Source organism: Bos indicus x Bos taurus, chromosome 9 (genome assembly GCF_003369695.1).
Source record: "Bos indicus x Bos taurus breed Angus x Brahman F1 hybrid chromosome 9, Bos_hybrid_MaternalHap_v2.0, whole genome shotgun sequence".
Lineage (NCBI taxonomy): Eukaryota > Metazoa > Chordata > Mammalia > Artiodactyla > Bovidae > Bos > Bos indicus x Bos taurus.
In genome coordinates, this window is record NC_040084.1 from 60,640,314 (window position 1) to 60,656,725 (window position 16,412).

The 16,412-nt window shown below is 44.9% G+C and overlaps 1 protein-coding gene across 7 annotated transcripts in view; it reads right to left on the minus strand.

Moving 5' to 3' along the window:
- The window catches only part of ANKRD6 (ankyrin repeat domain 6), a 183,199-nt gene that overhangs the window by 7,681 nt on the left and 159,106 nt on the right, over positions 1-16,412 (minus strand). For 3 of the 7 annotated variants that reach the window (XM_027551399.1, XM_027551400.1, XM_027551401.1), the window contains exons 7-13: positions 15,471-15,569; positions 13,017-13,115; positions 12,555-12,632; positions 6,806-6,910; positions 5,357-5,491; positions 4,865-5,050; positions 3,768-3,920 (exon numbers count right to left, since the gene is read on the minus strand). In XM_027551399.1, the coding sequence (XP_027407200.1) occupies positions 3,768-3,920; positions 4,865-5,050; positions 5,357-5,491; positions 6,806-6,910; positions 12,555-12,632; positions 13,017-13,115; positions 15,471-15,569 (855 nt within the window). The remainder of the gene's footprint in view (positions 1-3,767; positions 3,921-4,864; positions 5,051-5,356; positions 5,492-6,805; positions 6,911-12,554; positions 12,633-13,016; positions 13,116-15,470; positions 15,570-16,412) is intronic. The other 4 variants (XM_027551405.1, XM_027551404.1, XM_027551403.1 and 1 more) reach the window with 2 other exon arrangements.

The following is a 16,412-nucleotide window of genomic DNA, read 5'->3' on the forward strand; positions in this document are numbered from 1 at the left end:
AATAAAATTATATTAAAAAATTAAAATTAAGTGAAAAAAGCAGGACGTAAAATTATATTTCCTCGCATAGAAATTGTACATCAGTATTAAAAAGCACACTGTAACTTTACAGGTCTACCATCATTAAAAAGCACACTCTAGCTCTTTTTACCAACTTAAAAAGTAAACTGCAAAAAAAAGCACAGTATAGTTCCATTTTTTGTTTAAAAGTGAAAATTAGTAAGGTTATATCTATAAAAGAAAAAAAAAACCTACAGGAAAATATACAGTAATGGGAGGATTTCTGGGCAGGGTCACTACAATAATAGTTCTGCATGTGAGGTGTTTTCCCCAATGAACATGTGTTACTTTGTAGGCTTTTAAAAGCTTTTTTATATTTAAAAACCTATATCCATCACATATCTATTAATTACAAAGGGAAAACATACCTTTACAGTGGGAAGAAACAGTGGTTACCAGCTTAACCAAGCAATCAAACTTAGCGTCAGTAATAATGAGACATCCTGACGTGTCTCTTCTGATGTGATGTAATTTGAAGCTTACACAATTAACTATGAAATAGTCTTGCCAAAAATATTTAACCTGAACCTAAATAAGCATCTAGACTAATGGTTCTCAAACTTGTTTTTACCACTATCACCTGGAGATTCTGTTAAAATACAGGTCACTAAGACTCTGCCCCTGGAGTTTTATTTACAGTTAAATTCAGGAGATTTGGGAGGAGGCCCAAGAATTTGCATATTTTCCCTGACAAGTCCGCAGATGATGCCGATGCTGCTGGTTTGGGGACAACACTTCGAGGATTACTGCTCTAGACCTAACTTTCACTTCACAGGCATACAGGGATAGAGGAACAAACGAAAAATACCATGAAGAAACTGTCAGAAAAATCCAGACTATAAAACATTCTATTAAACAAATGGCTTGGACTCTGTTAAAAAGTTATTGTGGGGAAAAAACAAGAGCCACAAGAAGAAACCAGGGGCTGTTTTAGATGAAAAGAGACCACAGAGACCTAACATATAGTATACAAGCACAAAGTATTCACTGGATCCTAGGTTGGGATTAAAAACAAAAAAACAGCTATAAAACACACATATTTTAGGAGAACTGAGAAAATCTGAATGTGGACTGCATATTACAATTAGTGCTAGTGTTCTCAGATGTGAAGATGGTATTGTGTAAGGAAGGACGAGATCCTCATTCTTAGTCGATGTGCTCTGGAGTACTTAAAGGTAATGGGTCAGCAAACAGTTCAGCAAAAGAACCAAAAGTGTGTGCGAGAGACACAGTGCACACGTGGTAGCACAGTAACCACTGGCTGGACCCGGTGGAGGGTGCACAAACACTCAGGAAGCTATCATTTCAACTCTTCTGTGCGTACGACCACTTTCAAAATAAAGTTGGAAAAATAAAAAAAGATAGACATGATTATATTACCTTAGTGTACAATGGGAAAGGGGAGTGAGTCAAAAGACACAGACATAAAAGGGCTGGAGGAAATAAACCCAAATATTAATAGTGCTTTTTCATCATAGTAGGTTCACAGGTGATTTATTTTCCCTTCCTAGTTTTCCTGTGTTTTAAAAATGCTCCATAATTGTATATATTATTTTATAATCACATATAATCATATGTATACTATATGTTTTATAATTTAAACATGCTCTTAAAATTTTTAAGTCAGTGGCTTTCAAGAAATCACATAAAGTGATCACAATGGGCAGAAGACCTAAACAGACATTTCTGCAAAGAAGACATGCAGGTGGCCAGGAGGCACATGAAAAGATGGTCAACACAACCAAAAATTAGAGAAATGCAAATCAAAACTACATTGAGGTATCACTTCACACTAGTCAGAATGGCCAACATCAAAAATCTACAAACAATAAACACTGGAGAGGGTGTGGAGAAAAGGGAGCCCTCCTACACTGCTGATGGGAATGTGAACTGAAGTATCCACTATGGAGAATAGCATAGAGGTTCCTTACAAAACTAAAACTAGACCTATCATCAGTTCAGTTCAGTCGCTCAGGCATGTCCGACTCTTTGCAACCCTATGGACTGCAGCACGCCAGGCTTCCATGTCCATTGACAACTCCTGGAGCTTACTCAAACTCATGTCCATTGAGTTGGTGATGCCATCCAACCATCTCATTCTCTGTCATCCCCTTTTCCTCCCGCCTTCAATCTTTCCCAGCATCAGGGTCTTTTCTAATGAATCACTTCTTTGCATCAGGTGGCCAAAGTATTAGAGTTTCAGTTTCAGCATCAGGCCTTTCAATGAATATTCAGGACTGATTTCCTTTAGGATGGACTGGTTGGATCTCCTTGCTATCCAAGGGACTCTCAAGAGTCTACTCCAACACAGCAGTTCAAAAGCATCAATTCTTTGGTGCCCAGCTTTCTTTATAGTCCAACTCTCACATTCATACATGACTACTAGAAAAACCATAGCTTTGACTAGACGGACCTTTGTTGGTAAAGTGCTTCTATTTTAAGAAGCTGTCTAAGTTAGTCATAACTTTTCTTCCAAGGAGCAAGCATCTTTTAATTTCATGGCTGAAGTCACCATCTGCAGTGATTTGGAGCCCCCAAAAATAAAGTCTGTCACTGTTTCCACTGCTTTCCTATCTATTTCCCATGAAGTGATGGAACCAGATGCCATGATCTTAGTTTTCTGTATGTTGAGTTTTAAGCCAACTTTTTCACTCTCCTCTTTCACTTTCATCAAGAGGCTTTTTAGTTCTTCTTCGCTTTCTGCTATAAGGGTGGTGTCATCTGCATATCTGAAGTTATTGATATTTCTCCCGGCAATCTTGAAAAATTGCCAGAAGATCTTCCATATGACCCAGCAACCCCACTCCTGTGCATATACCTGGAGAAAACCATAATTCCAAAAGACATGCACACTCCAATGTTCACTGCAGCACTATTTACAACAGCCAGGACATTAAAGCAACCTGAATGTCCATCAACAGAGGAATGGATAAAGAAGATGTGGTACAAATATACAATGAAATATTACTCAACCATAAAAAAGAATGAAATTGTACCATTTGCAGAGACGTGGATGGACCTAGAGACTGTCATGCAAAATGAATCAGAAAAAAGAAAAATATTCTCTATTTTAATGCATATATATGGAAGCTAGAAAAACGGTACAGATGAACCTATTTGCAGGGCAGGAATAGAGACACAGAGAACAAACATGGATACCAAGGGAGGAAGAGAAGATAGGATGAATTGAGATGGGCATTTACATATATATACACTACTATATATGGAGAAGGAAATGGCAACCCACTCCAGAATTCTTGCTAGAGAGTCCCGTGGACAGAGGAGCCTGGTGGGCTACAATCCATGGGGTCACAAGAACTGGACACAACTGAGCAACTAAGCCTCCTACCTACACTACTATGTAATATAAAACAGGTGAGTGCAGTTCAGGGAACTCTACTCAGTGCTCTGTGGTGACCTAAACGGGAGGGAAATCCAAAAAGAGGGGATATATGTGTATGTATGGCTGAGTCACTTTGCTCTACAGCAGAAACCAACACAATATTGTAAAGCAACTATACTCCAATAAATTTTTTTTTTTTTTAAAGAAGGAAATCACAATGGCTTTAAAGAAATCACAGGCCTCTTCTCTGACAGCCTGCCTGACATGCTCAGGGTAGAGTTTGCAGGACAGAAAGGCGTGCTGAGGTCTCTGATTTCATTTTCTGCCAGAACACTGCATCATGAGGAGAATGGTGACTACTTACTTGGTGCTGGGTCTTATTCTCCATGTGCCCCAGCTTCACGTTCATCTTATCCTGAACCGACACCAGCTCTGCTTTGATCTCCTCCACAGTTGCTTCCAGCTGATTCTCCAGCTTGTTGATCAGGGGTTCACACCGACAGCCATTTATTGGCGCCTAAGAGGAAAGCCAGAAAGGAATCAATTCAACTCGTTTATTCCTTGGTACCCATCCTGTGTTGGTCAGTACATCTGGGAGACACATGTGATGGAGGAGACTCACCCCTGTGGTAGCTCTGGACTATCTAACAAGCCAAGCTGATAGGGCTGGTAAATGCTAAGAAGATTCAGAGAGGGTAACATACAGTTTCAGTCCTCAGTTGGCTTTGTGTGTGTGTGTGTGCACTCCACGCAGCCTGAAAGATCTTAGTTCCCAGATAAGGGATCAAATCCAGGCCCCTGGCAGTGAAAGTAACAAGTCCTACCCACTGGACTGCCAAGGAATTCCTTCAAGCTGCTTTTATCCTTTCTCTGGTCTCAAGATTATCTGGTCACCTAAGGATGGTGCTGGAGAAAACTCTTGAGAGTCCCTTGGACTGCAAGGAGATCAAACCAGTCAATCCTAAAGGAAATCAACCCTGAATACTCATTGGAAGGACCAAAGCTGAAGCTCCAATACTTTGACCACCTGATGTGAAGAGTCGATTCATTGGAAAAGATCCTGATGCTGGGAAAGATTGAAGGCAAAGGAGAAGAGTGTAACACAGGATGAGATGGTTGGATGGCATCACCGATTCAATGGACATGAACTTGGGCAAGCTCCCAGAGACAATCAGGGACAGAGAGGCCTGGTGTGCTGCAGTCCATGAGGTCACAGAGTCAGACATGACTTAGCGACTGAACAAGGTGAGTGTAGAAAGCCTTGTAACATCCCTTGGCTCACCAGGCCTAAGCAGCAGGAGGGTACTGTACTATTTAGGTGGAGAGGGCCAGCTGGCTTATCGTCAAAGCTCCTACCTTCTGCAGTCACTGCCTACAGTGGATATTAGCCTCCAGCAACAGGGTTACACAGACTCCTTGCTTGCAGCCCTTGGTCCTGTCCTGACAGGGCCCAGCAGGTACCTGCATCACTTTGCCGTCCTTGCCCCGGTACAGCGTGTAGAGCTGGTATGCTCTGAACTCGTGCGGAGGGGGCGGGGGTGAGCAGCGATGCCTGGGCCTCTTTTTAGGGTGACTGTGAGCATGCACGTTCTTCTGCTGTCCGGGCTGCTGGTCTGCTGGAGGGGTGGGGTCAGAAAACGCTGACACCTGTGGGAGAGGAGGAGACCGCCGCTGTGAGCACGCGACATGTGTGAGCCTGACACCCAGCCAGCGGCTCCCATCCGGCCCACCACGCTCTCTGGCAGCATTCTACTCTAGGGACCACGTACCAAGAGAGCTGTCACACGCTAACCTTGTGTCTGCAGCTGGCCAGGGCCAATTTCTGCGCTCTGGCCCCAAAGCAGCAAGCAAGCCAAGTGAAGTGGCTTTTTAACTGCTGGGCATGACGCTATTCCAGGGCCCTCCGCCAGCCCACCTCCCAGCCCTCTCGGCGGCTCTCACGTGCCTCCTGACCTTGGGTCTTGACTTTCTCTGTCTGCTGTCCTTTGCTCTGGGCTCCGGGGAGGCAGACAGGACATCTTCTCTGGCCTCTTCTTTCCTGGGCGCAGCCTGTTCACTGCTATGGGTGTCTCCTGCCGAGACACTTCCCTACAGAGGGGGAAAAAAGACCCAGACACCTCCTCTACTGGACCCCTCAGCCTTATTCCATCATGGCATAACATTTCCCAGACTCCATCCACTTAAAGGACCCCTGGGAATCGTTAAAAAAATGACAAATTTCAGACACAGGGAACACTGCTTATGATTCTAACTGAACACCTGTGCTTTTCCTGGGGAGTCGAATATTTGTCTTTTTATTTATTAGGTGCCAAAGTAGATATCACCTTGGGTCTCATTCTGTGTTTTAGAACTTCAGGAAGCTAGCAGACATGAAACACTTCAGCATTAGAGGTTTTTTTTATCTTATACATTTCAACAAAAAGACAATCCCACTCATTCTTTGAACTTGAACCCTCACAATTCATAGAGGAGAATGAGAACCCTTTGAAATGAAAGGGAAAAAAAAATTACCATTTCTAGTCCTTTTGAGAATGTTTACAAGTTAACATGTAGAATTCATACACAGGAATGTAATGAAAGTTACAAGGCCTTAACCCTGGAAATTGATAAGATTCTCAAATGGACAGAAAAACAAGTACTTGGTATAAAATTTTATGTCCCCAAAATTGTCTCTAAATCCTAGTCTTCTTCCCTCTGGGGGAGCTGAAAGGCACGGTTCATTCCAGAGCTGCCAAGTACAGTTGTGCAAGCTGTTCACTGCACAAAGGCACAAAGCCGAGGGCACGAGTGAGGCAGGGGGAGCTGAAGTCCAGCTCCGGCTCTTTTCACCGTAAGTGCCCTGTGCTGGGCTGATCTGTTCAGGAGGCATCTTTTATCTAATTTGCACGAGGAGCCATGTGGGCTAGCACTGCCTTGGTTTATTCCCTAGGAGGAAAGAGAGGCAGCAAGCTATACCAGTGGTCCTCCAATTTTAGTCCAGATTGAAATCACCTGGAGAGCTTGTTCAACCACAGATTGCTGGGCCCCACCTCAGAGTTTCTGATCCAGTGGGTCTGGGGTGAGGCCCCCAAATTTGCATGTCTAACAAGGTTCCAGGTGACAAGTGGATCCACATTTTGCAAACCACTGCTCTCCATGATGGAGGGTGTGCTGCCAGAGGCAGTGCTGTCCACGTGGAAGTGGCGAGGCCACAGATGCTCAGGGCTTGCAAATACACGGGGTGTTGGAAAAGACCAGTGGCATGCGAGCCCACAGCCCGAAATCTTGGGAGAGTGGAAGACAAGAGACCGGAAGGAAAGACAAGCTCTGAAGGACCCAGCAGGAAGGAGAGACCGAGGCGGGCCCAGAGGAGGCAGGGAGACAGTTTTCCACCCGCAGGCGGGCGGGAGGGCCGCCCCCCACCTTGCTTTGTGCCACCTCATCTCTCGGCACAGACTGAGCTCTCCTCTCTTCCTTGAGCCTCTCTCTCTTTTTCCTCAGGCTTCGCCCACGACTGAAGCGCAAGACCTGAAGGAGGCAAGAGGCATCGTTACAAACTACTGGTGTGCGCGGACCTGACAAGAGCTTCCGGCCGAGCCGGGGAGACCACATCGAGCAAGTGCCTCTGGACCACCTGCTATGTCCCCTACACCCTGTGCTGGGCGCTCAGGGTCCCAGAGATGCAAGGACGTCATCCTGACCTTGAGGAGTTCACGGTCTACAATAACACTAACAGGCACGTGGTGCTGGGCCAGGGCCGCCATGTAGGTGTGAGCAGGCTGTGCGCTGCTCAGCTCCAGGGAGCACCACTCACATAGTCCAGGACAGGAACGGCGTCCCCTGGAGCTGTGCGACGCGGCAGCCCTATGCCAGGCACAGTCTGTCTTGGGATACAGGGCGTGACCTAGCCCATCAGACTTCCTTCTTGGCCGAATTGTATCCAAGTCATATTCAAATAGAACTTTCATTCAAATACAACTGAGATGCACCTGTGAGCCATGGTACCAGCCACGGGGCTGGAGTCTCTTCCCCCAGAAGAAGCCTTTGGTCAGCCCCTTCGAGTGCAGAGATATGGATGGGACACAAGCAAGTACATGTGGGGCCCTGCAGACTGAAGCCTAGCAGCAAGCTGGAGATCTTCAAGCAAGTTATTTGACCTTTCTGTGCTCTGGCCTCTCTAACATGAGAACAGGGAGCTGCTGGTATTAACCAAGACAAAGTAGGTAGCAGGCACACCTGGTCCATCGGCCACTGTCAGGTGTCTCCCACCTGCCTGGGGGCCTCCGAGTCGCTTAGTCAGCAGGAAGGCTTCTAAGCGAACATGTTACACAGATCTTTGAGCCGGCGGAAACCTCAGTCTCTGGCTCGGCCCCGCACCCTTCTCCTCCAGACTCCCTACTCCTAGTTCCAGGGTTCACTCCCTTTAAAAAACCAAAGGAGGTCCAGAAGTCAGAAGCACTTTCAAGGTCACACTCTTTCTGCAATAAAACAGTATTTCATTGTCTTATAGACAGACAAGTGTTCTCTGAAATTCAGCCTAGTGATTTTCATCTCAAGGTCAAACTTTCTTCTTGTGTTCATTAAATTCAAGTGACACATTATAGGACCAAAAAAACAAAAAACCAACACCCTCAACAGGCAGTGGGTACCACCTAAATGGAAAATATATGCCTGCAGATGAACAGAATTTTTAAATTATATTCTCATCCCCTGAGAGCCAGCAGGTCTAAAAGTGTCCAGGGGCCCCTGTGTCCATGAGGTTAAGATTATTTACATAATGTTACAACAACATTGGCATTTTTCATGTTCATTCTCTCATGAGTGTACTGTTGTGTTTGCCAGAAGCTATGTAAGTGATACTACAATAGACTGCATGCAGAAATAAAAGACGGCAGAATTCTGATCTAAGTAAGACAGTAAGAAGATGTGCAAAAAATGTTCAACAATTCTACACTCAATTTTTGTTTTGAAAAGTATTCTTTTGCAAAATGATGCTATTTATGTTATTACAAAATGGATTTACTTTCAAATGATAAAGTATTTAATATTTCTCAACTTTATTTTCAATTGGTAACTACTGATAGATATAAACTCACGTACATAAAGTTCATTATGGGCCTCCATAACATTGAAGCAACAGTTAGAATTGGACATGGAACAACAGACTGGTTCCAAATAGGAAAAGGAGTACGTCAAGGCTGTATATTGTCACCCTGCTTATATAACTTAGATGCAGAGTACATCATGAGAAACGTTGGGCTGGAAGAAGCACAAGCTAGAATCAAGACTGCCGGGAGAAATATCAATAACCTCAGATATGCAGATGACACCACCCTTGTGGCAGAAAGTGAAGAGGAACTCAAAAGCCCATGAAAGTGAAAGAGAAGAGTGAAAAGTTGGCTTAAAGCTCGACATTCAGAAAACGAAGATCATGGCATCTGGTCCCATCACTTCATGGGAAATAGATGGGGAAACAGTGGAAACAGTATCAGACTTTATTTTTTGGGGGCTCCAAAATCACGGCAGATGGTGACTGCAGCCATGAAATTAAAAGATGCTTACTCCTTGGAAGGAAAGTTATGACCAACCTAGCTAGCATACTGAAAACCAGAGACATTACTTTGCCAACAAAGGTCCGTCTATTCAAGGCTATGGTTTTTCCAGTGGTCATGTATGGATGTGAGAGTTTGTGAAAAAAGCTGAGCGCCAAAGAATTGATGCTTTTGAACTGTGGTATTGGAGAAGGCTCTTGAGAGTCCCTTGGACTACAAGGAGATCCAACCAGTCCATTCTAAAGGAGATCAGTCCTGAGTGTTCATTGGAAGGACTGATGCTAAGGCTGAAACTCCAGTACTTTGGCCACCTCATGCGAAGAGTTGACTCATTGGAAAAGACTCTGATGCTGGGAGGGATTGGGGGCAGGAGGAAAAGGGGCGACAGAGGATGAGATGGCTGGATGGCATCACTGACTGGATAGACATGAGTTTGAGTGAACTCTGGGAGTTGGTGATGGACAGGGAGGCCTGGCATGCTGCAACAATTCATGGGGTCGCAAAGAGTCCGACACAAATGAGCGACTGAACTGAACTGACTGAACATTGAAGAAAAGTTAAGGGGTCTTTAGACAGAAAAGGTCTGAGAACCAGTGTCCTAAGCTAAATTTAGACTCAGTAGGAAGTTGAGTCAGATGAAAAGAAGCAACTAGTGCTCATCTGCTGTACGGACACTTACAACAGGACAAAGCTCCAGAATCAGCCTAAAAGTCACTTTCCAAAGCACCTGTGAACCACATCAACCAAAAATGAGAAGTAACATTCAGTTCACCAAACACAAAATAATCAGAAAAATTCCCTCCACTGACCACATTATTAGCCAGTGACAACTCTGCATGGCTCACAGCCTTTCTCAGAGAGCTATCCCATCCACCCAGATCATCCATATTCTCCACCTCACAGAAATCAGGAAATATTAATCTTAAAGTTTCAGAAGGAAATACCCTTTTAGTACTGCTGTGAACCATCAAAATCCATGATCAACTAAGGTACTAGGACAAGGGAATTTCTCATTTCAGTTAAGACAAACACTGAGGCCATTTCTGTAACTACAGATCAACAAAATAGTATGCATACAATTTTATGCATATTCCAAAGCTTTTACTATGCATTGAAAAATAAGGGTTAGTACATACAATTATGTAAAAAAAAGAAAAGAAAAAAACTTTAAAAAATATTCTATTTATTTGTTATTCAGTATGGGTGTGGAAAATCTTGCTTAAGCCTTTTTCAATTTTTTTTAAATTAATTAATTAATTTTACTTTACAATATTGTATTGGTTTTGTATTGTATTCATTGACTTGAATCAGCCACGGGTGCACATGTGTTCCCCATCCTGAACCCCCCTCCCTAAGCCTATTTTTAAACAACATTTATTTATTTGGATGCACTGGGTCTTAGTTGTGACATGTGGGATCTAGTTTCCTGACCAGGGATCAAACCCGGGCCCCCTGCGATGAGAGCGTGGGGTCTTAGCCACTGGATCACCAGGGACGTCCCAAGCCATGTTTTTTAAATGGTAAAGGCTAAAGGAGAACCCACACAGGAAAATAGTTCACAAGTGAGCTTTATCCCTGGGAATCCAGATCCCTGGGCTCTAGAAGATAAATGACAGGCAGGTTAAAGGCACATCAGTCCTTGCGTGCCAGGGGGATCCTCCACCCCACAAGACTTGACCGTCTTCATATGACTGAGCACAGGGCTGGCTGTCCATTAAACTGCCAGACTCTAAAGCGCCAGGTAACTGTGATGGATTCTGACACTTATACAGCACCCTGTCCTTTTTGATCCAGGAGAGGCTAGCATTTTTCTATCAGGATTCTGGAGGTGATTATGCTGAGAATTTGTTTGCAAACAGCTAGACAAAGATGGAGCCTTTTTCTGAAGGATCATCCAACTCACACCTTTCAGGGGCTCTGTGGATCTCCAGAGCCCACTGAAAAGGACTTACTCCATGGGCAAGAGGGTGATCGATTCTACAAGAGATAAAATCTTAACTACTTCCAGAAACTGCTAGTTACATCAGGTGTGTTTTTAACACATAGATGGAATCAAGGCCACCCAGAACCCGAGGTTGGCTGGGCCTGGGCAACACCTGGGGTCCAGGCTGTCCCTTTGGCTCCTCAAGACTTTGCCTTCTTGCAGCATTAGCCAGAAAAAGGTGGAAAACCAATCACTGTTTGCTGTAAAGGAACAGAGTAGCTCCAACTGGGAAGTAACCAAAATGTCTAACATTAAGGAAATGGTTTAATACTGGTCAGCAACCAGAAAAGAATATTATGCTTCCATTATGATAAATAATTGTGAAGACTGCAGAACAGTTTCCTATCATAGATAGGATAAAGAGGAGAATACAAAGAGGGATATACATAGTAGGCACAGCTATATAAACATTATGTATCTGTGGAAGGTAATATAAACAAAGCTATTTCAGGGTGCTGAAATCATAAATAGCTTATAAATTACCATGATTAAATTTCAGACTTAGATCATTTCAACTTTAAATATCAGTCATCTATTAAAATTGAATGATGGCCAATATACCATCAGTTCAGTTCAGTCGCTCCGTCGTGTCTGACTTTGCGAACCCATAAATCGCAGCACGCCAGGCCTCCCTGTCCATCACCAACTCCCAGAGTTCACTCAGACTCACATCCATCGAGTCAGTGATGCCATCCAGCCATCTCATCCTCTGTCGTCCCCTTCTCCTCTTGCCCCCAATCCCTCCCAGCATCAGAGTCTTTTCCAATGAGTCACCTCTTTGCATGAGTTAGCCCAAGTACTGGAGTTTCAGCCTTAAAATCATTCCTTCCAAAGAAATCTCAGGGCTGATCAGAATGGACTGGTTGCATCTCCTTGCAGTCCAAGGGACTCTCAAGAGTCTTCTCCAACACCACAGTTCAAAAGCATCAATTCTTCAGCGCTCGGCTTTCTTCACAGTCCAACTCTCACATCCATACATCATGCAATACTTAATTAAAAGGAGTACAACTGTACTGTACCCAACTGCCTCTAGTAGACAGATACGGCTGCCCAGACAGATGCCCATTCCCACCTTTCTCTGGGAAATCCCTCTTGTAACCACGTGGTCAAACAGACACGACCATCTCCCTAAAGCACCTCTGTCCCACGTGTTTTGGGCATCTGACCCAAGCTCCCAATCACGACCAACCTTCTCCTATGATGTTTTATTGTTTTCATTTTTTGGCTGCACTGCACACCTTACTGGACCTTTGTTTCCCTACCAAGGATCAAACCCACATGTCCTGCACTGGAAGCACAGAGTCTTAACCACTGGAACGCCAGGGAAGTCTCTCCTACATTTTAAACTGGTACTTTTCCCTGGCTGGGAAATTATGATCCAGGAAACTGGTTGTGACAATGATCCAGCCACAAAGAGGAAACGATGCCATGTATGAAAACAGCCTGCTGGGCCTGAAGTCTCTGGTTCCAGTTTCCTGGAGGCTCATGTGGATTCCTATGTGTCCACTACCTGCTCAGGAAACCCATCAGTCCCTAAGGTGGTTTGATCTGGCTTCAGTAGATAGCAACCCAAGGAATCCCAACAACTCTGCAGCCCCCACATAATCAATACAGGGGAAAATGCAGCAGATCCTACCTGGGGCGCTTTAGTGAGGAGAAGAGCAACTTCCGGATTATTGTGGTAGCGGGCAGTCTCCAGCGGAGTCCGGCCTGCCTAAGGAAAGGCACAGGGAAGACCAGTGAGTACAGGACTCCAGCCGGGGACACGCACAAGCCAGCCGGGACAGTCACTTCCGGCATCTACTTGCCAGTTTACTTAGACACCCCTGACCCTTTTCATGTCAGGACGTGCTCACTGAACTGTCTGAAGATGGGCCCTCGGGGTTTGTAACCCACGGGGCTGCTGAGAGTAGGGGTCCCCTCAAGCCCACCCCCTCGGGCCTCAGGGGTCGTGGGGTCGGCACGCTGCAGCTCTTCCAGAGCGAGGCTGGGCGAGGCTGTGTGCTCTGAGTTTACAGGAGGTGAGGTGGCCACAACACACCCTGACCCCGAAAGGGGTGGGAACGGCTTTAGAAACCGTGGCTGCAACTCCACTTACATTATTGACGATGGTCCCATCTGCTCCAGCTTCCAGCAAGATTTTAACCACCTTCTTGTGATTTAGGGCAGCAGCAATATGAAGTGCCGTGTCTCCAGCCTGGAATCCATCAGAAGAAAGCCTGCTAAACCCCATGGGATCATGGCCCACAGCCCTCCAGCTTTTTATCCCATGATTTGGTGGTGGCTTTTCAAAGTTAAACTAAAATTTGCCTTAGACTGACAAGTGGCCCTTGGCTAAAGTGTTATGTGGTTCTTTTTATTATTTCTTTAAAATATTTCTTTTAACTCATACTTTATTTTTAAAATTATTTTACTGAAGTATAATTGATTTATAATGTATTAATTTCTACCATATAGCCATGTAATGTTATATACATTTTTATGTCCTTTTCTATTATGGTTTATCACAGGATATTGAATATAGTTTCCTGTGCTATAGAGTAGGATCTTGTTGTTTAAATGTGGTTCTTTTTTAAAAGAGATCTTGGGAACTGAATGAACTACACACAAATACCACATTCCTTTCTGAGTGGGATGCCAGAAATGACAGGACAGGATTAAGTGCAGGGGGACAAAGCAATGCTGGGCCTGGGATGTTAGGAATGGTAGGCCCTGACCTTACACAGTGGCAGGATCTCAGCCACGTATTTTAAATATTTCTTTTAACTCATAGTTTTTAAAATTTTTACTTAAAAGGTAGCTCTGGACCCTGTCTGTCTGCCCTGGCAGGGGATGGGCAGAGAACCCCTTGGTTTCTGAGCTAGAATAAGCAGGAGCTTCTAAGGTAGCTACTTCTACAGGCCCCAGAGTAATAGTCCAACCCTGCAGCCACCCTTAGGGATGTGAAAGGGCCACTGGGATCATCCTACAGGCCAGGGAGTTTTCTGTTTGGGTGGAGTCACTGAAGATAGCGCTCATTTAACACCAGCTGTTTTCAACTCCTTACCAAATTTAGCCAATAATTTATTTTTTACAAAAAACATTTCAGACAATCAAAGAAGGATATGAACAGATGCAGCTTGGTGGGCTAATTCCAAATGCAAATGTTGGTTTTAATTCCCAAACCAGATGACATAAATAAGTTAGATGCATACAGAAGTGAAATCACTCATTCATTCATTCCTGGCAGGTGATCAAGTATGAAAATCCAGCCGTTCTCAGGCCTCCTTCCCTGGTGAGTAGACAGGGAAAGTGTTCATTTCATTCCTGAGTCACCTAGTTGTATGTTAGGGGAAGTTCTGGAGCTGTGGTTTCCAGTCTCCGCTGCTCACTGGAATCAGCTGGGAAGCTTTATAAACTACTGACGCCAGAGTCCCACCCAGACATTGACTTAAGTGGCCTGGAGCATGGATAGGGCTGATTTTTCAAAGCTCCCAGGTGATTGAAATGCGCCTCCCAGGTTGAGAAGCACCAGCTGGTGAGGGCTGTGTTGGGGGTAATCTGACAAGCTAGAGTCCATGGGGAGACTATAGAATGACAGACTTCAGCTATTAGGTCAGTGGTTCTCCATCCTGTCTGCACACTCAGGCATGGGATTTTCCAGGCAAGAACACTGGAGTCGGTTGCCATTTCCTTCTCTGGGGGAACTTCCCGACCCAGGGATTGAACCCTGGTCTCCTATATTGCAAGAAGCCTCCTGCACTGCAGGCAGATTCTTTACTGACAGTCACCAGGGAAGCCCTCACTTAGACCAGGAGCTTTAAAAAAAATACTGTTATCCTGGACCTCAGCCCCAGACGTTCTGGTCATTTACGTTGGGGTGGGATTCAGGAATGGTATATTTAAATTCCCTTTTGATCCCAATATGCAGCCAGGGTCAGTAATCACCATTATAGGGTATTTTAAATCTGAATCATGATCTAATTTTTTAAATTTCAGACTTATGCACCCAAACTCAGAAAAGCCAAACAATGCATCAGTTAGGCATAGGTTTCAATAAATAACAAGACAACTTTTAAAAATCCAAATGACTATTGAAAAATCACATTTCCACAGAACACTGTAATAACCACAGCTGTATTTCAGAACCCCACTGCACAGTGTAGACACTGCCCACGCACCGAGCTTTACAGAAACAAGAGACGCCATCAGCTCAGCTCACATAAAGGTGGCGGTGCAAGGAACAGAAATCATGACGCCGAAAGCCCCTGCTTACTTACCAAGCCACTCTTCCTTGTGGGTTTCATTTTTAAAAACCATACTAACAACAAAACCCACCCCCAGGATTTCCAAAAATGTTCACTACACAAATGTGGTGATACGCACTGGAATGACAGAGCACGCTTTCTCCAGAACGCCAGATAAACCAGGGCCACAGGGAATCTGTGGTTCCTTCGAAGGCCAGCACTGGCCAAGTCCCATACCGGGAGCAGGCACCACCTCCCAGCAACCTCTGTCCCCGCTGGCGCTAGCGCACCTGCCTGAGAACCACGGGGAGAACACATGCACTGACCTGGTTCTTTTCATGGACAGAACAGAAAGCACTGAGGAGGAGCTTAATGATGGACAAGTGATTATAGCGTGCGGCAACGTGCAAACAGGTGTCGCCTGCCTGCGGACAGAAATCAAACTCTAAGCACGGTCTGAGCGGTTACAAAACAAAACAAAAATTAAAAGAAAACTATCATTTAAAAGCTAGCAGACTAGCATATATTCCTCACAGGGCAATGGCCTGAATGACAAGCATCTCCTTTATCGTAGGTGCTCACTCCACGACTTGCAGCCCTTTACTGTGTGCAGCTCTCTTTCCCACCACGCAGACTGTCTCAGGTTTCAGGTCCTGGATGCCTGCTGCCCAAGAGACCTTCGCCAAAACTAAGAGAGGCTCTGCCTAGCAGGCACTTCCTAAGACTCCACTGACCCCTGCCTCTCCTACAACCCAAAGGCTCTGGATTACACTGCCTAAGATTGATAGCATTGCTTTGGAAATGAGACTTTCCCCATCACAGATCCATCGTGGCTGAATGGACTAAGAAAGTGGGATGAGTTGCTGGATTTTAAGATTACGCGCTCTAAAAAAATTCAAGTGCATCCCATTCTAGCAGTACCCCAGGATCCCATGGGGAGCAATGCAGTCTAGGGAGCTGATGAGGAAGCAATCACTGGGCATAAAAAAGGACATTCAGAAAAATTCAGGAGCAGGGTCTTCCTTGGTGGTCCCAGGCCAAACTGCTCCCAGAGAGAAAACAAGAGAACTGGAGACAATATTGTGACGTTTTGCGGCGCTCCCCTGACTTCTCATTTGAGCTCTAGTTCTGTCTAGAGATGGTGACACTTCAGCACAACCTTCTCCTCTGGACTAAGAGGGAACCAAGCTCAAAGCTGAAGCTCAGAGCATTCTCAGGACCACTTTAGATAAGGCTGCCCCCAGTCAGGAAACCCCAGCTAAAAGTCC